This window comes from Molossus molossus, unplaced genomic scaffold (assembly GCF_014108415.1).
Source record: "Molossus molossus isolate mMolMol1 unplaced genomic scaffold, mMolMol1.p scaffold_m16_p_2, whole genome shotgun sequence".
NCBI lineage: Eukaryota > Metazoa > Chordata > Mammalia > Chiroptera > Molossidae > Molossus > Molossus molossus.
Window position 1 is genome coordinate 28112052 of NW_023425355.1, and position 24522 is coordinate 28136573.

At 43.1% G+C, this 24522-nt stretch overlaps 2 protein-coding genes across 2 annotated transcripts in view; both read right to left on the bottom strand.

Moving 5' to 3' along the window:
- Positions 1-967: 967 nt before the first annotated feature.
- TIMM8A (translocase of inner mitochondrial membrane 8A) lies at positions 968-4030 on the bottom strand. The gene is made up of 2 exons (XM_036271090.1): positions 3809-4030; positions 968-2338 (listed from the first exon to the last, which is right to left on the bottom strand). The coding sequence occupies exons 1-2, from the start codon at positions 3938-3940 to the stop codon at positions 2177-2179; spliced, it is 294 nt and encodes a 97-aa protein (XP_036126983.1). The 5' UTR covers positions 3941-4030; the 3' UTR covers positions 968-2176.
- An 802-nt stretch (positions 4031-4832) lies between these two features.
- BTK (Bruton tyrosine kinase) overlaps positions 4833-24522 on the bottom strand; it is a 35718-nt gene continuing 16028 nt past the window's right edge. The window contains exons 6-19 of the mRNA XM_036270650.1: positions 18113-18241; positions 17745-17812; positions 16620-16807; positions 14205-14267; positions 13557-13611; positions 13188-13267; positions 12880-13007; positions 11940-12014; positions 11251-11422; positions 10514-10730; positions 9432-9496; positions 8192-8310; positions 7520-7677; positions 4833-5331 (exon numbers count right to left, since the gene is read on the bottom strand). Of these exons, the coding sequence (XP_036126543.1) occupies positions 5260-5331; positions 7520-7677; positions 8192-8310; positions 9432-9496; positions 10514-10730; positions 11251-11422; positions 11940-12014; positions 12880-13007; positions 13188-13267; positions 13557-13611; positions 14205-14267; positions 16620-16807; positions 17745-17812; positions 18113-18241 (1589 nt within the window). The 3' untranslated portion in view covers positions 4833-5259. The remainder of the gene's footprint in view (positions 5332-7519; positions 7678-8191; positions 8311-9431; positions 9497-10513; positions 10731-11250; positions 11423-11939; positions 12015-12879; positions 13008-13187; positions 13268-13556; positions 13612-14204; positions 14268-16619; positions 16808-17744; positions 17813-18112; positions 18242-24522) is intronic.

The following is a 24522-nucleotide window of genomic DNA, read 5'->3' on the forward strand; positions in this document are numbered from 1 at the left end:
CTATGCTGCTGCTACTTCTTTCCCATGTACATGTTCTCCACACAGCAGCCAGACCCTAAGTTATAAGTCACATCACTTGTCTGCTTAAAATCCTCAAATAGCCGTGGCCGGTTTGGCTCAGCGGTTAGAGTGTCCGCCTGCGGTCCAGAGGGACCCGGGTTCGGTTCCCGCTAAGGGCATGTACCTTGGTTGCAGTTTGTCCCCGGCCCTGGTTGGTCGTGCGGGTGGCAGCCACTCGATGTGTCCCTTTCACATCGATGTTTCCCTCTCTCTCTCTCTTCCTCTCTCTCCCTCCCACTCTGTCTGTACAAAAAATGGAAAAAAATAAAAATAAAATCCTCAAATAGCTTCCCATCTTGCTGGGTAAAATCCAAGTCCTTCCAATGGCCTATAATACCCTACATGATCACCACACAGCCTTGCCCTGCCCATACCACCCACGCCCCCAGCCCCAATCCATTTCAGGCATATTTCTCAGTTTCTTACCTTAGTCACTTCACTCCAGCCTTACCGACCTTTTGAGTGCTCTATCTTAGTATCACAGCATGCATCTCCCACTCGGGGACTTTTGGACTTGCATCACCTCTACGCGAAATGTTTTTCTTCCAGAAGCCTACATGGTTTGGTTACTTAATTGATATAACTCTCTGCTGAAATGTCATTGTTCCAAGGCCTACTCTAACTATCTTATCTCAAATACCGTCCCATGGACATTCCCACACTCTTACTCTGCTTTTTCTCCATAGCACTCATTATACTGACATATTTGTGTTTAATGCCTGTCTCCCCTCACTAGAACATAAGCTCCACATGGGCACAAACTTTGTTTTTGTGCACTGCTGAATCCTGGGCACAAAGTAAGCACTTAAATGTTTGCTGAACTGTTTTTATTAGGATATTTTTTAAATTCCTTGTTATGCCTATATACAGGATAGCTAAAAGGACTGGAGGCTTCTAGAAATGTTATTTCCCCAGCTTTCATGGATTTGCACTAGAGGCACTGAACAACTAGTTCTACTCTAGCTCTATATCCAGTCCACTAGGATTTGAAGAGGAGAATCTAATCAACGTAACCTCTTCTACTATACACAGGGATTTGACTGTCAGCACTGAATTCTTTCCCTCCCCATCTCACCTTAAGGTTCTCTTTTCTCACAAAAAGGTCAGGGATCCCTGGAACACTGTGCTGTAACTTGCACAGAGCAGGTACCCAGACTGACTACATTTTAGCCTTGGAACTAGTGCACACCAAATCTCTCCAGGGTGCAGGCGATAACCAGAATAGAAAGCCTTCTCAATCACACAGTTGAATCTTGTAGAAGCTTTTATTTCAGTGATCAAAAGAATGCAGTAAATGGAATCTATACTGATTGATTAACTCTAGGCATGCACCTCTACTTTAAACTGCTGTTCGTTTTTGATAGGCCTAAATCTTTACAACTTATTTAGGCACATCTTTTAATTTCTTGGACCCTGATATACAGGGTAGTTAACTTCTTCCTTGTGGCATTTTAGTAATGAGAATTATGTTCACTAGCTAGAGTCCTTTATAACTAAAGGCCTCTAGATATTCAGGCTGCCTGTACTACCTTGAGATCATATTTTATATAGATATTTAAGTAAATCACAGTATAAGGAACGGAGATAATTTAGAAAGCTGAACTGTATTGTATGACCATTCCATAAATTTTTTTCCCTCACTGATGGTCAAAACACTAGAAGTACCAAATCACTCTTCCCCCATTGCCACCCTTTCTCAGAGACACCAAGATGTGTACCAGTGTCCTTAGACATCTGAAACAAATCCATGCAAATAACAAGATTTTACCCATGTGGTCCCACTATCAAATTACAAAAAGCAGTTCCACTATTCAAATTAGAGGAAGCAGTTAATGGGACTTTCAGAAAAACATAGTCCCACATACAGTAATACGCATCTAGGAAAGTTTTCCATTCATCTGTTAATTGTTTTCACAAGATTAACATTAAAAAAAAAAAACACACACAAACACACACACATATGACCCTCAAACCCCAAACACACAAAAAATTGGTCTTTGTTCATTCTCAGATGACTGGATACTCCAAGAGTGCCAAAGGTGGGAGCCAATCCCCCGCAGCCTTTTCTTCAACCATTTTTTAACTACCTTCCTTTTCCAAAAAGGTAATGCTGAAATCAGTCAGAAAGGCTTTCTGAGAAGACTGGCTTGGATTTCTGGGTCTGTTCCAGTCGATTCAAGATGAATTGGCTTGTATCAATGAAGCGCTCAACGCAGTTCACAAAACAGGCCTCGGCCCGACTGTCCAACTTTGGCCCAGGCTTGTCCATGCACTTCTCCTGGTCAGGAAAAGATTAAGAATCACGAAAGGAACTTTTTAAAAAAGGAAAAAGGAGTAACTTCTTGATGTTTAAAGGAAAAACTTCACTTAAAAATAGTATCTGATGTGTTAATAATAGTTCACGTTTGGCAGCAGCTTACTTGGTGAGAAATTTTCTACAGCCTCATATCAAATTCTCATAAGCCTACAAAATAGGTACTATTATCAATCCTCATTTTACAAAGAGGGGAGCTGTGGCATAAAGATACTTTGCCTAACGTCAAAGGACCAAAAAACTGTGGAGCTGAGCTATTACAAAACAAAGAAAATGGCAAAATACAAGTGAATTGATCCTTCACTGAATTTGGTTACAACTCCACAATGCCAAATGTATTAAATGCCTTTAAATTTACTGCAGAATACAAGGGTGAAAGGAAAAAATCATTGCAACAAGGCACCCTAAAAAAACCTACCAAAGAAAATCTATGACCTGAGATTCTGTAACTTTGTATACTTAAGCCAGAGGTTCTTGAATCCATCTTGAATCCAAGATGAATGGAACACTACAAATTTTCCTAAAGCTTACAGGTTCTTGGGAGTCCTTAACCACACCCAGTACTGGACCAAATGTAATGAATCAGATTTTTAAAAATAATCAAAGCACTCTGGTCCAAGGCAGACAGAAGTTAAGTAATCATTTAAGGGTCATAGTCCAGCAACACCACGTTTATGGGAAAAGGACTATGAAAACTGATGGCTGTATATGGTGCAAGTTAAGTAGTTCAAATGAATTTTGGTTCTATGGTTGTACACAAGCCTCAGATCCTCTACTTTCCCCCCCAAAAAATTACCCTTGGCCTCTCAAACCTGTGGGTTTTGTATGTCAGGGCAGGGCAGTTATGCTGTCGTTGGCAGCCAGAGAACACTTTGATCCCGAAGTGCAAATGCCTTCCACCCTTTCGCCAAAGTCCCCTCACAGGACATACTCAATTCCTCAACATTCAGACCCAAAGCAATGCAACAAAAAGGTAAGTGTGGAGACACACCACTTTTATAGTTAGTGGGCTAGAGCCACTCATTTCTCACAGAGGAGTTAGAGAAACTGGGTAATCAAGGTAAACTCTGAGGAGTCCAGGAACAGGATCTTTGCTGATGCCCTGGGACTCGGAGTTCCAAAATTAAGATCCCAGTATGGGGGGCTCTGATCAGTCTCGCTGGCCTAAAATGCTGGTTGAGACAGCAGCACAAGTCTACACTGATTCCCAGTCCTCTGCACCAACAAAGCCTAGGTAGAGTGACAGTCCGCTGAGAAGCGGAGTCACTTTTTCTCCCATCCAGCTCGGCCTGTGGAATCTAAGGGAACTGGCGAATCTAAGGGTGCTGTCGGGTGCTCCCCCTCCCCGAACCCCGGACGTCGTGGCGAGTCCCGCGGGGCAAGGACAAGGGGAAAGTAGGTAAGGTGGCCAGGTCCCAGCCCCACGCTCCTCACCCAACAAAGTTCCGTCATCTGGTGCACCAGCTGCTGGAAGCGCTGCTTCTGAGTCTCCACTTCGATGAAATGCTGCAACTGCGGGTCCACTGAGCCCAAACCCGCCGCAGAAGAAGACGAAGAGGAATCCATCCCAGCCCGGCCACGCGCGCCGAGATGAACTCCGTACCAACTCACCGACCTTCACGTGTCTCCACCACGGAACCGGAACCACAACCCGCTGCCTTGGGGACCGCCCCCCGGTGAGCGCACTGCACCTGCGCGAGCCCTCACGCGGGCCCCGCCCCTTGCAGGACGCTCCTCCCAGAAGCCTCAGCGCTTCGTTCGAGTCCGCGCCTCCTGGCCTCTCGCGCGCGTCTGTAGTGAGTCCGTTAGGCCGGATGGGATCCCGACCCCGCTCCCTTCCCTCCGCCCTCACTGGCCACTCCCCCTGGCCGCCCGCGCGCCCTCTCCCCGCCCCGCCCCCCCCCCAGTGCTGCTGCCCGACGCCTGTGCGCCCTGCTCCGGCGCTCCCGCGCTGTGCAGACATTATCCCGGAAAAAAGAAAATATAAAGTAAAAAAGGAAGTTACTGCAGACCACGTGGCCTGTTCCTGGCCAGCCCAGCAGCCCCGCCCCTGCCTGCTTCCAGGTCGGCCCGCTCCTTCCTAGCTGCCTTGGAAGTGCCAGGCCCGGACTGCTGGGCCCTTCTGGCCGTCCTGGCTCCCCGACTCTAGTTCTTTAATGCTTTTCCCCTCCTGAGTTAGGGAAAAGAGGTCCCAGCAGAATTCGTTTCCAATTGTCAGTTTCATTCCAATAATATTAAATGCCTACTATGTGCAAGGCACTGTGCTTTAGCTTGTTAGTTTGTGTCTGATTCAGAGGCAGAATTTTCCGAGAGCCAGAAGGGTTAAATGCCAAGGATCCTGTCGAGTTCTCAAGGTAGGAATGTGTCAAACCAATGCCACACAACAGTTTTCTGGAACACTGAGATAAGGCGTTTCAGGGAGGCTGCATGACTAATCGAGATAGCAAGAAACCTTCATGCTTTCCAGTAATTTTATTTTATCAAAACACTCTTCCCTCCCATTTTTATGACACCGTTTTATTCTTGCCCAATTCAGCCTCCCTCCCTGAAAGCTCTAATGCTGACCCAAAAGAGCTGTTGGAACCCTGGTGAGGCTATTTACATCCCTCCCTCCACAAAACTGTTTCCGTCCCAAATTCAGTTTGTCTTAATACTCTTGGGAAATTTCTTCTCTAGAGGATAGTACCAAGCACAATAATGCCTTGGCCTTTGCTCAGAAGGTACTATCCCAGAGAATCAAAGAGAAGTAGCCCTAGATGTAGACTGGGGTCTTTGAGTATTCTGCTAGAGCACAAAGGCTCCAGGGCCTGTAGTCTGGGTTTGCCTTGAGAAAGTGAAATTGGGGTTTGTGGAGGAGATTAGAACCAGGAAGCTTATTGGTGAGCTCAGGATTCTTCATCCATGACATCTAGAATGTTGCTCAGAAGAACTTTGAAAGTGGGACGTTCGTCTGCTTTCTAAAACCAAAGAAAAAGTAGAGTGTTATAGTGCTTTAAAATCCAGAATTCAAGGGAAATGCAATGAGTATGCAGCAAATGTTTACTAAGTATATACTATCTGCCCAGTAACATACCTGTTAGAAAAGAGAAAAGAAATAGTAGTGCTCTATAAAAGACTTGCACTTTTCATCCTTTGTAACCTGGGTTATTAATGTGATGAGGACAATTTGCAAATGAAACTAACATATTGATTACAAAAAGGAAAATTTGTTATATAATTCTACACCAATGCATTCTAATTTTGAATTTTTTTCTACTGATTTTAGAGAGAGAGGAAGGGGAAAGGGAGTGAGATAGAGACATCGATGAGTGAGAACATCGATTGGCCGCCTCCTGCACGCCACCCCCCCCCCCCCAACTGGATTGGGCCCACAACCTGGCCATGTGCCCTGACCCGGAATCGAACTGGCAACTTCTTGTGCCATCGGACAACACTCCACCAGTGAGCCACACCGACCAGGCTGTATTCTTATTTTGTATCCTCAACTGAAAAATGGCTACCAAACAAGTTTAAGTGGTTGACAGAATTGAAATCTTACAAGCTTTGATCATTTTTAGTTCGGTTTCAAACACCATTTCTATCATAGTCAAAATTAACAAAGGAATTAACATTTTAAGACCATGGGCTGCATCACTGGGCAGGGATTCAGACTAAGGCCCTTATGTCATGGTCCGTAAGCCTCTGAGGAATTTAGTGATCCATGGCATATTCATGCCAGAAAGGTCTCAATTCGTTGGAACCAAAAAGCCATCAATTTCTTGTTCTTCTGAATCAGTGGTTCTCAAACCTGGCTGAGTATCAGAATTTCTTGGGAAGTTTAAAAAGATATGCCTGGCCCTGGCCAGTTTGGGTCAGCGGTAAGAGCGTCCGCCCACGGACCAGAGAGTCCTGGGTTCAGTTCCCACTAAGGGCACATACTTTGGTTGCAGTTTGTCCCCGGCCCCAGTTGGGGTTGTATGGGTGGCAACCGGTCGATGTGTCTCTCTCACATCAATGTTTCTCTTTCTCTCTTCCTCTCTCCCTTCCGCTTTATCTGAAGATAAATGCAAAAAATGTCCTCGGGCTCGGGTGAGGATTAAAAAAAAAAAGATATGCCTGGGTTCCAGTCCAGACATACCTCATCAGAATCTCTGGGGATAAGGCCCAGTCATCTGCAGTTTTAAGCATTCCCCAGGTATTCTGGTGTGCATCCAGTTTGGAGACTACCACTTTAAACAGGCTGTGGGGAAAGTGCCTCTCTGAAACAGTTAGCTAGCAGAGTGAGGATGTCCTGGTTGGGAGGGAGCATAGCTAATCACCCTTAATCCTGCATGGCACAGGAGACAGAAGGGAAATGACTCCAAGGGTTTATTCATACTTTCTTTGTAACCTCAGCCGCTGTTGAAGGAAAATATGCCATACTCTGATCCAGATCCCCAATTTTTTACCCCACCAAGAGGGTTCCAGATTCACTTGTTGGACACTGTCTGTCTTTCTCTGTTTCTGGTGGGGCAGAACTAAGAGTTGAGCATTTCTTTTTTACTAGAGATTTAGGTTGCCAAATTGAGATTGCTGAGAATCTACTGAAAAGTGGACAAGGCACCTCTTGAAGAACCAAAGGTGAGAGCGACAAAGCATTTTAGTAATAGTGGGACATGCCCTTTATTTTCAAATTACCACATGCCCCATAATATACCATATATTTTTAAAAAGAGCACTACCTATTTTACCTCCCTTTTAGGTCATAGGGTCTTTATTTTTTAAATCTCACTTAGGACCACAGCCAGAAAATGTTGGCAGTAAAATAGAAGAAAGGACTAATGACTCCCGAGGGCATAAACCTAAATTTTAATGACTTTTCTTTTTTTTTTTTTAATTCCCACACATTTGTCTGAGTGCCTTTGGCTGCATATACTAGGTGACATGGCCTCACAACACCCCTTCTCCCTAAAGCTGAGTTGATATTGAAATCTGCTAATGAAACTCTAGTGAGAATTGGAGTGGGCTTGGGAAAGCTTCTGGCTATCAAAGGATTAGGGTTCAGGCTGGGGTCCTAGAATGTGTGAAGTTCCATGCAGCCAGGGAGAGTGGGACTGGATGCCTGGCTAGCTAAATGGGAAATTAGGTTCAGGGAAGTAATTTAAGAGGTCCCAGTAAAACACTTACCTCATGCCAGCAGCTGTACATGATGGTATATACCCTCTCTGAAGCTAGATGAGGCCTGTAGAGACGTAGGCCTTGGGCAATATGTTCAGCAGTTTCACTGTTAGTAAATCTCTCATACGGCATTTTCCCCAGAGAGTAAATTTCCCACATCAAAACTCCTAGAAAATGAAAAAAAGATCCTGGTTAGTTTTCAGTCTTTTCAGGTAGCAAGAACCCCAGTCTTCCTAAGATCAACCTCAAAGATTAGATTCAGCTGAGTCTCTCTGTGCTTTTGTCCAAACTTCCACTATAGTACTGACCACACTGGAGGCCAATTGGGGTTGCACTGGACCATTAGCTCCTCCAGGAGAAAGACAGCATCTTATTTGTCTTTGTGGTTATAGGGTCTGGCAGAGTCCCTAGTACACAATCTGTATTCAGACGCTGTTGAATACTGAATGAATTGTTTGTTTCCCTCAATATTTTGTAAATTCTAAGAAGGCAGGGATCATGTCTAGTTTACTGGTTTTATCCCCAGAAATCCTGTGGCGCCTGACATAGTCAGCATTCCCTAAGAATTAGATGACTAAAAGCAAGAACAAATAATCTCTCTGTGCAGGTTGCAAAGTGTCAGTTTCCCCATTGGTTCTTCTTCCTTTGAACTGTATAATCTGTATAATCTTAATCACTCACCAAAAGCCCAAATGTCAGATTTGCTGCTAAACTTGCTGTACATAAGGACTTCTGGTGGAGACCACCGGACTGGAAATTTGGAGCCTACTGAGCTTGTGTATTCATCATCCAGAACATACCTGCAAAGGATTCAGGACTTGTTAGTATTAGGATTTGGAGAGCTTGATATTTACTTACATTTTCTTGGCATGGTCACAAGAGTTGCACAAATACATGCCTATAGGCCAGTCAGTGTCCTTTACAAATGTTATTTTTTAAATATGTTTTTATTGATTTTTTAGAGAGAGAAGAAGGGAGAGAGAAATAGAAACATCGATGCGAGAGTGTCGATTGGCTGCCTCCTGCACACCCCCTACTGGGGATCGAGCCTGCAACCCAGGCATGTGCCCTGACCAAAAATTGAACCAGGACCTGTCAGTCCATGGGACAATAATCCACTGAGCCACACCAGCCAGGCTACAAATGTTATTTTATTTATTTTTTATTTTTATTTTTTTTATTTTTATTTTTTTTATCCTCACCCGAGGACATTTTTCCATTTTTTGTTCAGGTAGAGTGGGAGGGAGAGAGAGGAAGAGAGAGAGAGGGAAACATCGATGTGAAAGGAACACATTGAGTGGCTGCCACCGGCACAACCGACCAGGGCCGGGGACAAACTGCAACCGAGGTACGCGCCCTTAGCGGGAACCGAACCCGGGTCTCTCAGGACCGCAGGCCGACGCTCTAACCGCTGAGCAAAACCGGCCAGGGCTACAAATGTTATTTTTAACATATTCCTGTTCTTATATCTGATTTAGCTTTCCTGATTGACAATATGGTTACAGCGAGGGTAAAGTGAAATACGGTCTAATGGGCACTCCCTTCCTCTTTTCTATCCCTTTCCTTTCTCTTTTCTTCTCCTCCCTTCAGTCTATTCAGCAGTTTCCATTGGGACTTAGACTGATTAGGAAAGAAGGAGGGATGAAGGAAAGTCAACAGGATTAACAGATCAAGATGAGATTTGGGGAACATTTGCTTTAAAAAAAGAGGGAAGGAGAAAGGAGAAGAAAGGGATATATCAATAAAACAAAAGGATGAAAGAAGAAACAAATCATTCAGAGAAAGAAAAAGTGTAGAAAGATGTTGGAAAAGACTAGAATGAGAAAAAAGAAAGGGAAAGGATTGAAAACTATAATGCCTCCTCATGTTTGTACTGTGCTATTTCTATTTTTAGAGGGAGAGATGAAAAAGACACACTCACCTGGACAGGCCGAAGTCAGATACTTTAACAACTCCTTGATCATTTACCAAACAGTTTCGAGCCGCCTGTAGTGCAATAGACAGCAGTGAGACTCCATCCCTACACACAGGTTAAAGGCACAAAGCTTCTGCCCACCAGGGGAGTGAAGCCAGGGCAGCCTTATCTCCTTCAACTAGAGACACTTTTCCACCTGACAGGAGTCAGTTGATGCCACTGAGAAACGCTGATGCATTTCCACCACATGTAAAGCAACCTGCTATGTAGTCATAAGTAAAACACTGAGGATGTGCAGAATGATTTCATTCACATTGGCAATTCCACAACATCCCTTCCTGCGCTCAAATACTGTGATAATTAAAGGAGAACAGAAGGCAAGTGTGCTTTGTTTTCTGCTTTTCTGCTAGTGGGACTAGGGCCCTTTGAGCCTTGGCCTGGCTGAAATAGATGGGGGCACAAATTCATGCCTCCAGAGACCAGGCAGGCAAATTTATGGGGTGAAGTGGGGTGGGCGGAGATTCCAGGAAAGTGGAGAGCATGCAGCTTGTCTATCGGAGGAAGCTGTTCCTCAGCTCCAGCCCACTGTGAGCATGGCCTGTGAGATTGTGGACCTGGTGTTACAAGATGGTCTAGGCTTTCAAGAGAAGCTAGAAATTCAGTTTTTTTTTAAAAATGAGATATTTCTTAAGTGTTTGCTAATATATAACCTTTTTTTTTAATGCACCCACAGAGCCCCAGTTTGTGACTCTGATGTAATCAAATGATGGCTCTGTGTCATGAGCACCCTCTTGGGGAAGCAGAGTTGCTCTTCGGCCCCTGAAGGACCCCGCCATTTTCTTGGTGTGTCAGGAGGCTGGGAGTGAGTGACTGCTCTAGCTCCCACCATGGCAGAACTCTTGGTGTTGAGGCTGGAGATTTTTGACTGGCTAACTACTGGGGCAGAGGCTCACCTAACTTTCATTGTTTTCTAGATAAAACTGAAATGATGGCTTTAGCAACCCTCGTCATTCATGTACAATATGTCTTCCTCTGCTACTTCCACCCCCTCAGCCCTTGATCCCAGGCCAATCCTTCTGAGGTCCCACCAGGTCTCTGTGGAGGAACTGCTTTGACTCCAGGTATTCCATGGCTTCGCAGACATCCTTGCACATCTCCAGCAGCTGCTGAGTCTGGAAGTGGTGGCGCATCTCCCTCAGGTAATTCAAGAGGCAGCCGTTGGCCATGTACTCAGTGATGATGAAGATGGGGCGCTGTTTGGTGCAGACACCGTACAACTGCACCAGCTTCTCATGGGAAAGATTCCTACAGGAGAGGCAATGAACCAGACCTCCCCTTCTGGCTCTGCATACCAGTCAGAAAAGGGCTGGGGTAGAAAGGGGTTGTCCTAGGATTAGAGTGTCAGATAAGGGACCACAATAGTAAGTTGACTTTCCTCCTTCCCACCCTATATCCCAACAGTACCTAATATGTGAGAGTGAGCAGGGATTTGAGGTCCATCAATAGAACAGGAAACAAATCAAGGGCTGAATGAATACTAAGGCTAAATCAGAATCCATCTTCCTGTTGAAAGTCTCATATTCTACAACCACTCTGAAATGCTACTGAGAGGGTAAGCACACATGAGCAACACTAATTTAAATCAATGTCTAAGGCAGAAAAATGATTACCTTAGAAGTTAGGACTCCCACCAATCAAAAGTTGACCTCAGGCCCTGGTCCAAAATCTCTCTCACTAACAGTCACCTTAAAGCCACAGTGGATTTTCCTGGTAATTCCTAGACTCCAGCAACTGGATTGAGAGTTGAGTTTGGGCTGTAACTCACATCATGACTTTGGCTTCTTCAATGAACTCATCCTCAGACATGGAGCCTTCTTTGATCATCTTGATGGCCACATCATACTGGCCTCTCCACTTCCCATACTTCACTACCCCAAATTGTCCTGTCCCCAGCTCCTTCAAGAAGGTCAGGTCCTTTGGATCAATTTCCCATGACCCTATAACAACAAAGCCTTAGCGTGAATCTTTGGTAGTCATGTATGTATAATTCCTATAATAGATAAGAATCCCTGCTGGGAGTATAAATAGGCAAGCAGTAAAAGGGAAATTCTGAGGAGTACTAATCTCATCTTTACTCAGGTAAATCTCAGGGACAAAGATTACTGGTTTGAGGAATCTGGGAATTTTAGGTGCAAGTCAGCCATAAGGCAAGAAGATAGACTAGACAACCACTTAAAACCCTTTATGATTATGTGGTGTTTTGGGTTTTTTTCCTACCACAATTAAAAAAAATAATAACTTAATTAATTTATGTTATTGCAGTCCCAGTAGGAGCCACCAGAGGGAGAAAATCATTAGATAACTTTTGTTTGGCTCTGTCTTAACCTTCCTTGAGGCAGCTGGTGCAGAACAGTGTGTTGCAAGGACACTTGTGAGGCAAGGTCTGATTGGGTGGGCCAAAGGTAGTCCTTGCAACTGGACAGTCCACCCTACCCCAGAGAAATAAGCAGTTACCATAGCCCAGGCCTGCAGTAGAAGGTGCATTCTTGTTTTGTTGAGACACTGGATATTTGAGCCTAGATATGAGTCCTGAAACATACAAAGGAGGTCATATTTCCGGTGCAGTGTAGGTTTTGGGATACCTCACACACCCTCACTTAAAACCTCACACTTCCAATGTTCATCTTTCTAGTACATTTTGAATCCTAGAAGATCTTCACAAACCCAAAATTTTCTAGAAGTTTCTCCTCTCATAAGAAAATTTTTAGGGACAAAAGAGAAAATACTAATTGAAATACACTCCCCAAATAAATATATCCCCACATCCCAGCCCAGGCTTAACTCACATTCTGCCTTTTCCATGAAGTTTTTTTTCATTACCACTCTTCCAGTTTTTAGATTGTCTACACTACAGCAGGTCTTCGAATAACGTCCCTTCACTATAATGTTGATGAGCTGCCCAGGAACTTAACACTTTTTTAGATTAATTAGCCTACAGTAAATTGGTTTCCTTACATATTATTTTACTTGAAGTCGCAGAACCTATCGAAGACGTTAAATGAAGACTTACTGTACTTACAAGCTGTTTTCTGATGTTTTCTAACCTTATATTCTTTGAGGGCAAGGATCTTGGCTAGTAATTTTTCTGCATTATCCTCTAGTACTGAGGAAGTTGCTGAGTACAGAGTATTAACTCAATGAATACGAGTCTCTTCTATGCCTTTCCTGAGCACTGAGCATAAATCACGAAATAAGAAGTCAGTCCCTATGGGTATCAGGTCTGTCTTTGACCACCTCTTTAGTTGACCTCAGCAGTGCATCCTCGGGGTTGACTTTCACAGCTAATTTGCACTGACCACCCTATGAGGCTTATTCTTCTCCTTATCACCTTGTTCTGAATTGCTTCTTCTGGTGCTTGGCATAGCTTTCTTTAGTGCTCCCGGTATGTACTCACCTGCAGAGTTATGCTGATGGTAGTTAATGAGCTCAGGGATGGTGCTGAAAAGGTGCTTCTCAGCCAGGTAATACTGGCTCTGAGGTGTGGAACACACAACATAATGGCGTATCACTCCTTGTGGGTCCCTGAAGAAGTGGATTCGAAGTCAGCAACTTGGGAACAAGGGTCATGCAGGACCCAAAAATTGGAGTGAGATGAATTTTGAGTTTAAGGGACAGAAGAAATAGTTGGGGCACACCATTGAGGAGCTGTTGGGTGGGCACCCCTGTCCTTTGTCCCCAGGGTCTTGGAAAAGTAGCACTCACCCTGTAGATTTAGCAAACACAGACACAGTATATTTTCCAGCTTTGCTAGAGTCTCTGACAATGAAACCTCCTTCCTTCCCCTGAAACAACAAAAAAAGAAGCTGATTGTAAGGACGAAGTGGTGCTCACACCTGCATCCCACCTACCCAAATCTGGGAGAATGTAGAACAACCCCTGATTTCACTGCCCAGTTCCATGATTAAGCTGCAGCCTCATTGCTGTTCATACTGAAAAGTGTAATTGGGACCCAGTAAAATGGTGGCCTTGACACTGCCTTGCCTGGAAGTGGTGGGCAGCAGCAAGCCCTCAATTCAGCATCTTCACTTTTTGTGCAAGGAGAATGCTGTTTGCTTGTGGTCACACACTTACCTCTTGCTTTAGCAGTTCTTCAGCTTGACTCCGAGTCATGTGTTTGGAATACCACCTGTAGAGGGAGAGTGCTTGAGTGGCTCCTAGGCCATGGTGTAATCGATTCCGAGATTAGAGTGCCCCCCAGGGCTTGTCCATCCTAATGATTTAGTCAATTCACTCAACCCCTATTTACTAAGTGCCTATCATATGCAAAGCACAACTGCATCCCTTCCCCAAAGCCTGGTTGGTACAGAAAATTCATGGAAATGGAGAGTAGAAGGCAAAGGCAGGTGGCACAGGGTTGCAGGCAAGGGATCAGGATCAGGGCACTCAAAGACAATCCATTTCTATGATTAGGGAGAAAGGATAATGGCAGCAGTTTGACATTTTCACCCTTTCAACTGTGTCCTATCAGGTTGTCAACTCTTTCTTAGAGTGTGGTTCTTCTGGATTTTGGGGGTGATCTCTCCAATTCTCATAAGCAGACAGTGTTTGAGGCAAGAGTAAGAGATAGGCACTAACTTGGGGTTGTAGCATCATTTGACCTAGTTGGCAGTGGTTTTAATAAGTATCTTGAAATTAAAAATTTGCTGAAACTACAAAAATATATATACTATATTTTATTCCTCCTGGAAGATTGTACACTGGAAACATAAGCATACTCACTCATACATTTCTATGGAGTCTTCTGCTTCGGTGACATAGTTACTAGGGATGTAGCCTTCCTGCCTGTAGAGGAGACATTGTGGTAGATCATCCAGCACTCCCCTTTCTGGGGGAGACATGGATTCATATGCCAGTATCCCTGAGTTCAGAACCAATCTCAAATGGAGGTATAAAAACCGACTTCCGGTCAAGATGGCGGCGTAGGTAAACGCGGTATCACGTCCTTACACAACCACATCAAAGTTACAACTAAACTACAGAACAACCATCATTAAAAACTGCCTGAAATCAAGCTGAATGGAAGTCCTACAACCACAAAGTTAAAGAAGAAGCCACATGGAGACTGGTAGGAGGGGCAGAGGCGGATGGGCTGGTCCCACACCCACGTGTGGTGGATAAAAATCAGGAGGACAATCGGCTGGGAAGGTCCTCCCTGAGGACTGAGGGGTCTTTATCCCACACCAGGAGTTCCACTCAGGGTTCCAGTGCCACGAAGAGAAGTCCCCATAACTTCTGGCTGGAAAAACCAGCAGGAACTGAGGCTCAGGAAGGCTGAGGTGGCTGGAGCCCCAGGCAGCTGCTTTTAAAGGGCCAGTGCACAGACTTATCAGACTCCCTCCCTCTAAGCTTGGAGGGGAGGCAGCTCAAGGGACGCCAGAGACATACAGGGAAGAACCCAGCTGTTTGGCATTGGACCGAGGGCTGGAGTGGGGGCTTTCTCTGGGACAAATGTGCTGTCAAAGGCCTTTGTTCCTTTGGTGAGCCCTTCCCTGGGGCAGCAGATAGCTGCCGTATCTGGGACTCCAGCACCAGGCTCACACTGTGATTCCCTGAAGCCCTGCCTCACCCAACTTTCAGGCCCACCCAAGCTGTTGCCAGTTGTTTAACTATAGGATTGACCTGTTTTGGATCCTGCTTCAGATTTTCCTAAATTCTTTCAAACCAGGAGCATCTGTTCTCAGTTAGCCCCATATCTCTTGTTAAGTAATACATAGAAACAAACACAGGGAGGCAGCCAAAATGAGGAGACACAGAAACAGGTCCCAAATGAAAGAACAGAAAAAATTTCCAGGAAAAGAACTAAGCAAAATGGAGATAAGCAACCTAACAGATGCTGAGTTCAAAATACTGTTTATAAGGATGCTCATTGAACTTAGTGAGAACCTCAGCGAACTTAGTGAGGGCCTCAAGGGCATAAAAAAGGACCAGTCAGAAACAAAGGAGGCACTAACTGAAATAAAGAATAATTTACACAGATTCAATAGTAGAGTAGGTAAAGCCAAGAAGCAAACCATCGATTTGGAATATAAGGAAGCAAAAAACACCCAATCAGAACAGAAAAAAAGAATACAAAAAAATGAGGAGAGTGTAAGGAGCCTCTGGGACAACTTCAAGCGTGCCAACATTCGCATCTTGGGGGTGCCAAAAGGAGAAGAGGGAGAACAAGAAATCAAAAACCTATTTGAAACAATAATGGCAGAAAACTTCCCTAACTTGGTGAAGGAAACAGACATACAAGTGCAGGAAGCACAGAGAGTCCCAAACAAGATGAACCCCAAGAGGCCCACACCAAGACACATCATCATCAAAATGCAAAAGGTTCAAGACAAAGAGAGAATCTTAAAAGCAGCAAGAGAAAAGCAGTTAGTTACCTACAAGGGAGTTCCCATAAGACTGTCAGCTGATTTCTCAAAAGAAACTTTGCAGGCCAGAAGGGAGTGGCAAGAAATATTCAGAGTGATGAAAAGCAAGAACCTACAACCAAGATTACTCTATCCTGCAAACCTGTCATTTAGAATTGATGGCCAAATAAAGAGTTTCCCAGACAAGAAAAAGCTAATGGAGTTCATCAGCACCAAACCATTATTATATGAAATGTTGAAGGGTCTTTTTGAAGAAAAAGATAAAATATATGAACAAACAAAATGGCAGTGGATACATATGTATCGACAATGGAATCTGCAAACAAAATGAACAGGAAGAACAGCAACATTCTCATAGATACCGAGAACATTTTGTTGGTTGCCAGATGGGAGGGGGGTTGGGGAAATGGGTGAAAAAGGTGAAGGGATTAAGAAAAAATTAGTTGCTAGACTGACAAACCTCAAAGAGAAGAGGGATGGGGGGGTGGGAGGAAATAAACCTAAGAACTTATATGCATATATGCATAACCAATGGACACAGACAACAGTGTGGGGAAAGGCGGGGAGGGGGGAGCAGGAGTGGGGAGGAGGGGGGGTCAATGGAGGAAAAATGAGGAACATCTGTAATACATTCAACAATAAAGATAAGTTTAAAAAATAAATAAATAAAATAAAAAACATGCCCCTCTCTCAAAGAGAAATTACGTGCAGAATTTTGCACTCATGTGAAGTAGGCGGTCACAAGGCTCAGGAAGGGCTGGCGTAGACTTACCCATTTTTATCTCGTGCTCGCCACCAGGGTAAGTTGCTTTCCTCCAGGATAAAATATTCATCACCCTTCTGTAGCTGTAGATCATTTGCATTCATTGGCATGTAATCATAAAGGGCTACAACCTTTTTCAGTTCACTTGTGGAGACTGGTGCTGCTGTTGGCTCAGGGGGTAGTGGCTTTTTCAAGATCTGTGTAGGTAGGAGAAAAAAAGCAGGGTGATTTAGCTAGACATCACATATTCTGTTCTTCTCTTCCAACTCTCTGGCTTACTAGAGACACTATTCTAATCCAAATCAGGCATAATAAGGTTTATTCTGCATGTATTTTAAGCAATTATGTAGGGGTCCTCAGCTTGGAGTGAACATCACAATTATGTAGGGAGCATTTATTTAACAATCCCAACACCCAGACAGTTTCCCAGATCAATTATATCAAAATCTTTGGGGATGGGACTTGACATCAGTATTTTTAAAGCTTCCAGACAAAAACCATGTACAGACACAATCAAACCTATTTGGCACTAAATTGGTACATGGATCTACTAAGTGGATTTGAATCTCAATTTTCTTTTTTTTTAAATGAGCATAATAATTTCTGCCCTGCTTTATTGTGCTTCACAGATGTTGTGTTTTTTGCAAATTGAAGGCAAGACCCACCACCAGCAAAAAAAAAATACAGCTCACTTTATTTCAGTAGTCTGGAACCAAACCCACAGTATCTCCAAGGTATGCCTGTATATGAGGAAGGACTTTCTATACCTCAAAAAGTAACCAACAAAGCAAGTTTGAAGTAATATATTAGTGGTAGGATGAAGGTATTGGGCGTATAGGCATTCACTATTAAAATCTTTCAACTTTATGTTTGAAAATATTTCCTGTTTTTAAAAATCAGGCTTTGTTTTGTTTTAAACAGGTGATTGGATTAAATGGTTTCCAAGAGCTTCTGAATAGTCCTCTATCTTTCCACTGAAAGGGAAGTCCTAATTAGAAGGACAAACTCCCTGTCTCAGAAAGAATATCAATTAACAGTACCAAGTCCCAGGGAAATTCTAAGTCTGTGGTATGTTTTCCAAGGTGACTGTAAGTTTGTATTTGAGCAGTAGCAGTACCCAATTTTTCTGTATACCTGGTCCTCCTCAGGTGTGGGAGGAAGAGGCTTTTTTGTCTTCCGGTGAGAACTTCCAGGTTTTAAGCCTGCAAAATAAGATACCAGTGATGACACACAATGCATTTTAGGAAATGGACTGGAGACTGGTTTGATCAGGGACTTTGCTCTCCTCTACAGTGCCTTTAGGCAAGTTAGGAAAAGTCTGGGTGGATATAGCCCTGTGGCAGGTTGTACAGCTTGAACAGAGCACCAACTGGATTTCAGGTCCCCCCTCCCAGGCCCCTTTGGGCAATGGCCAAAATGTACAAACCTGGGGTTGATAGACACTTGACAGAGTGTGGGATAGAGTCAAAGAAGGGAGAAATTATATTGATCAGATCTCTTACTTCCATTCCTGTTCTCCAAAATTTGGCAGCCCATAGCATTTTTGGCTGTCTGAGAGCAGCAGAGATACTGCCCGTCAATCCAGAAGCAAGGGTGATATTTCTGTACCAGATCACTGTTATACCGGATTACTGTAACAGGAGAGAAGAGAAAGATCACATCTGACATACAGGAGAATCCACCATTTGTATGCTTTCCTCTTCGACTGAGCTTAGTGGTGAGCTTCAAACAACTGCCCCTTCATCAGCCACCCTGAAGGGAAGCGGACAACAGGGCTAGTTGGCTCCCATGCCTGGCCCTAGAGAGTTCTTGTGTAGTTCTCTTCAGTGGTCAGTCATGATAACTATCTGCTGAACAACATGATAAGAATATCTGATGTCTCAAGTGCCCAAGAACAAAAATATGTTATCTATGTTTTCCCATGTGGCCATTACAATCTTCTTGTAAGGCAACTGTTGATTATGGTGTTTTTTTCTAGATAAGGAACACAATTTGTCCGAGCCAAACTCTCACTCCAGCTTTCGATATACCAGTGTCCCAGCTTCCTGAGTGATCTTTTAGAGACATTTGCCTTAGTGAGAACTTCTGCATCAGGCTTTCTCTGTTCATAGACTAGTCAACAGAGCAAGCTCAGGGGCAAATGAAAGTGATTCTGCCTCTAGATTCTGTCTAGAATAAACATAGTTTCAATCTTCCGAGAGCGACCAAGGTGGGTTGAGCTCATTGCAGGACATAAACACAGCAGCTCCATTTCCCTTCCAGGGTTGTGAGACTCAAAAGATCTCCCAGAAGCCAAAGTACTTTGCAAAGAATAGAGTGGTCTTCAGATAGGAGGAATTAGTATTATGGTTTTTAATACTGTGACAACTCAAGAACCTTAACATGATGTCAATTAGGCAAGTCTTCCTGGGATCATGCTATTAGATAACTGAGAAGCAAATACAACTGAAATAATTGACAGTAGCTAGCAATGGGCAAAGACCTAGGCTGGTTGAAGAATATACACATTTGAGGGCATAACACATTTCAGCCTTTACTACCAAGAAGCCTTGCATAACTTAAAAAAAACAAACAAAAACATAACAAAACCTTACTCTATAGAGACCAACTTCAGTTCTTAGCAGCTTGTTAGTCGCACTCCACCCACTTAAGATTTCGGGGGAGGCCTAGAAGCTTCTGGTGGCCAGATATAAAGGAAAAAAAGTGCTGTCTCTTTTTTAAAAAAAAGTGCCATCTAGCCCTGGCCGGTTGCTCAATGGTTAGCACGTCAGCCCGTAGACTGAAGGGTCAAGGGTTTGATTCCAATCAAGAGCATGTACCTGGGTTGCAGGTTTGATCCCTGGCCCTGGTCGGGGTCATGTGGAAGGCAACCAATCGATGTGTCGCTTTCACATCCATGTTTCTCTCTCTCACTCCCTCTCCCCCCCTTCCCTCCTTTCCACTCTATCTACAAATTAATGGAAAAATATCCTTGGGTGAAGATTAACAAAAATAAATAAATATATAAGTTCTATCTTGATGTTTTTGTAAACATAGATTTGAAGATTTCTAACCACTTTACCCTGCCAACCCCCTCCCATCACTTTTTCAGCATTCCCTTTCACCATTGCACCAAGTGCAGGATGGCGAGAGCTATTCAGATCTAGTATAAGCTACAAGGGGCTGCATCATCCATAAAGAATTTTAAAATAATAGTAAAACCAACCAAACGTATGTCTGACTTTTATTATTACCAGGCACTGACAATTCTGAACAATATTCTATATATAGCTCTCAGCAAGAACTGATTGCTCACATCATTTCCACCCTCTACCCCTCCTCCCATGACACTACTCTTCACCCAGGGATTTGAAGACTCTTGGGTACAGGTCTGGACACTAGTAGATACACCAAGAATTCCTAACAACTAGTTATTCTGATAAACTAAACTATGCTAATATGCTAAACATAAGGCTTCCTTCCCTCCCCATCTCCAGCACACACATTAAGAACCACCCTACAACTGACAATCCCCAGAAGAGGGGATGGTGGGGGAGAGATAAACCACAGAACTTATATGCATGTATGCATGAACAATGGACATGGACAACAAAGCTGGGGACAGGGCGGGGAAGGAGAGGAAGGGGGGAATCACTAGGGGGAAAAGGAGAAATATCTGTAACAAAAATAAATTAATTAATTAAATTTAAAAAAAAAGAACCACCCTACATCGCCAAATGTCTGCATCTTGAGAGTGTCCTTTAAGATGATGGCCCTTTTTTTGTTGGCTAATCCAGATCTCATATTTCCAGAGAGAATTGCAAAAGCAGAGAGTTTGTTATGAACTAAATGTTTGTGTCTCCACAAAATTCATATTATGAAACCCCCAATGTAATGGTATTGGGAGGTGGGGCCTTTGGGAGGGAATTAGGTCATGAAAGTGGAGACCTCACCATGGGATCAGTGCCCATATAAGAAGAGACTCAAGAGAGAGATCCTTTTTTTGTCTCTGCCATGTGAGGACACACTGAGAAAGTGGCCAGTCTGCAAGCCAGGAAGAGATTTCTCACCAGAAACCAAATCAGAGGCACCTTGATCTTGGATTCCCCAGCTTCCAGAACTGGGAGAAATAAATGTTTGTTGTTTAAGCCACCTAGTCTAAGGTATTTTGTTATGACAGCCTGAGCTAAGAGTGTTCAAGTGGGAAGGCTAGGAGAGACTGCTTACTTCACCAATGCATAGGGCCAGCCCTATCTGGGAAGCACTAATGGTTGGTGCACATTCTCCAAATACTTAATGGGCTGGTGTCTCATATCCATATTTATCAGGACAGTGTCTAAAATTCTGTTTCAGGAATGAGTGACTTATTCCTCCCCATACCGGTTGTTGGATTTTTGCCAAGGCCAACTCTTTCATTCATTTTGGTGAGGTCTTATTATTATTATTTTTTTTTATCCTCACCCGAGGATATTTTTCCATTTTTTGTACAGATAGAGTGGGAGGGAGAGAGAGGAAGGGAGAGAGAGAGAGAAACATCGATGTGAAAGGGACACATCGAGTGGCTGCCACCCGCACGACCAACCAGGGCGGGGACAAACTGCAACCGAAGTACGTGCCCTTAGCGGGAACCGAACCCGGGTCTCTCCGGACCGCAGGCCAACGCTCTAACCGCTGAGCCAAACTGGCCAGGGCGGTGAGGTCTTATTTTTGAAGTTGCAATTAGGATAAGCTCTTTTGAGTTTGACTAAACAAAGATTCTAGAGTGAATACAGCCAAATATCTGTGGTGCTATAACATAGAAGTGTCCACTGCTGTGTTCAAGGAAATGGAAGAAGAGAGCCCAAGGCTAAGTCAGTCCTCAGGCCTACAACCTTTGCATGGAAAGTGCCACTGTAAAAACAATGGCAGTTGCGTATGAGGTACCTGAGGCTCTACTTTTTAAATTGAGATATAACTTACATATCATAAAGTGCACAGATCTAAGGTATACAGCTAACCACATTTGTCTATAACTATTTAACCACCACTTAGATCCAGCACCCTCGTGCCTCTTGACAGTAGAGGCAGCCAGGATTCTGATGAAGTTCCTTCTCATGTTAGTGAATTAATTTTTTTTTTCTTTGTTGACTTTAGAGAGAGGGGAAGGAAGAGGGAGAGAGTGGTAGAAACATCGATGAGAGAGAACATCAATTGGCTGCCTCCTGCATGCCCCCCACTGGAGATCGGACCCACAACCTGGGCTTGTGCTCTGAGTGGGAATTGAACCAGCAACCTCTTGGTGCATGGGTCGGTGCTCAACCTGTGAGCCACACTGGCCAGGCATGTTAGTGGATTTTTAAAAATATTTTTATTGATTTTTAGAGAGAAAGGAATAGAGAGGGAGAGAGGAAGAGAAACATTGATGTGAGAGCAGAACATTGATTGGCTGCCTCCTGCACAGCCGCTACCAGGGATCAAGCCTGCAACCAAGACATGTGCTGTGACCCAGAATTGAACCAGCCACATTTTGGTGCATGGGATGATGCCCAACTAACTAAGCCACACAAGCCAGGGCATGTTAGTGATTTTTAATTGGTGTATTTTACCCTAAAGTAGCATAACATCACTAGGTGGGATTGTATGGCTCCCAGACTATCTCACTATTGGCATTGCTAGCAACTAGGTCTATTCTAGGGTGGTTAGAACTTGCATCTAAATATCCCAGCAACTATGGTCTTTGTTGCAAGGCACCTGTTTTGGTTCATGGTGTCAGCCTAAGCAGGTTCAACAGGATATACACCCAGGTCTGGAACAACAGGAAAAAAATGCCTTTGGTATAGCATAAGGGAAGGGAAGGCAGAATTGCACCTACCCACACTGATGATTCAACTGAAGTGGTTGTGTTTTCTGTTTGTTTTGGCTTTATTTTTACTGTAATGTTACTTATCTAGTGAACTTTAATAGCAGTGGATAGTCAACATAGTAAAGTTAAGATATGTGTCAATAAACCAAGTTTACAAGTTGGATGTAAATATCCTTGGTCATTATTCATACTTTCAGTATAGTAGGCACTCAATAAATATTTGTTGGGCTAACCTACAATGGGTTTTAAAATTAGTATTTGAAGTGTAAAGAAATTACTAACTTGTACATGCCACATTTTTTCTCCTTTGTTTCCCTTAGCTAGTAAATCCACCTTCCCCTATTTTCAAACTAAATCTTAGCTGTCAATTAACGTGCAGTACTTGTTAGTGATGGCTGTATACTCCCATAGAAAAATCAATTAACACAACTATTTATTAGTCTCTTTTTGTGTGCAAGGCACTACATGAAGCACTGTGGGGAGAAACAAAGAAATACAAATATACATGCCCTCTGCAGCTCGTATATCAGCTTCTGTAAATATTTCCCTAGTTTGAAAAGAGATAAACCACAGAACTTATATGCATGTATGTGTAACCATGAACATAAACAACAATGTTGGGGATGGGGGGGTGGTCAGGAGGAGGGTGTCAATGGGGGAAAAAGGAGAAACATCTGTAACAAAATTATTTAATAAAAAAGAAAAGAAAAGAAAATAGTCTGTTCATTCAGAGCATGAAGTTCAAAGCTTGACCCTGCAACTTACTGACTGCATGCTTTTGGGCAAGTTACTTAATTTCTCTGTACCTCCATTTCTCATCTATAAATGGGGATAATAAAAATAACTGCCTCATATGGTTAATATAAAGAAGGAATGAGTTAATATATGTAAAGAACTCAGAGGATCCTGGATCATAAGCACTACTGAAACATTTGCTTGTGTTGTACCCTCAAGGCTAAAGCAGACCTGTTATCTCAAAACATGCCAATACTTGAACTCTGTGGTGCGAGATACCACCTATTTGTAATACTCGGCATAACCTTACTCTAGAATACAATCATGCTCCACTTAACAACAAAGATAAGTTCTGAGAAATATGTCATTTGGTGATTCTATCGTTCTGTGAACATGATAGAGTGTACTTAAACAAACCTAGATGATACAGCTTACTACACACCTAGGCTTATGGTATAGCCTTTTGCTCCTAGGCTACAAGCCTGCACAGCACGTTAGTGTACAAAAGTACATACGATTAAATCACACACAAGAAAAAATTATACCATCAAGAGATATAAACTCAAGATGTATGAGCCTGCTGCTGGTGTAAAATGGCATACTGTTTTACAACAAACGTTTTTTATAAGTAGAAAAAATATGCTCTAAAATAACAATAAAAAGTATAGTATAGTAAATACATAAAGCAGTAACATTGCCGTTTATTATCACTATCAAGTATTATGTACTGTATATAATAGTATTGCTGTATTTTTATATGACTGGTAGCTCAATAGGCTTGTTACACCAGCATTACCATTAATATGTGAATAATGCATTGCGTTATGACATTACTAGGTAATAGGAATTCTTCAGCTACCATTATAATCTTATGGGATCACCATCGTATATGCAGTCTGTTGTTGACTGAAATGTCCTTGTGCAGCACATGATTGTATCTTGCACCCATCTACAGGTGCAGTTTCTGGGCTAGAGAATCAAGCAACATAAAACTGTATTATGAGCTTAGTCTCTGGAGTCACACAGACCTTGGGATGTGGTAAGAATTCAGGCTTCCCCACTCATTAGCTGTGTGTCCTTGAGAAAGTTACTTAACCTCTGTAAATAGGCAAATAATATATGTTTTTTTATATGCTTATTGTGAGGATTTAATGAGCTAGTACAAAGTATTGGCCCAGAGCCTGGTACATAAGTGCTCATTAAACATTAGTTTTTATTATTGTTGTTTTTTGCCCAAGGTTGCTTAAGAATTAAATAAGAAGATAAATATAAGGTATTTAGCTTGGTGTCTGGCAAATAGCAAGAACTCAATAAATGACCCTTCTCTTCCTTACTCCTCTCCTCTTTCAGCTTGAA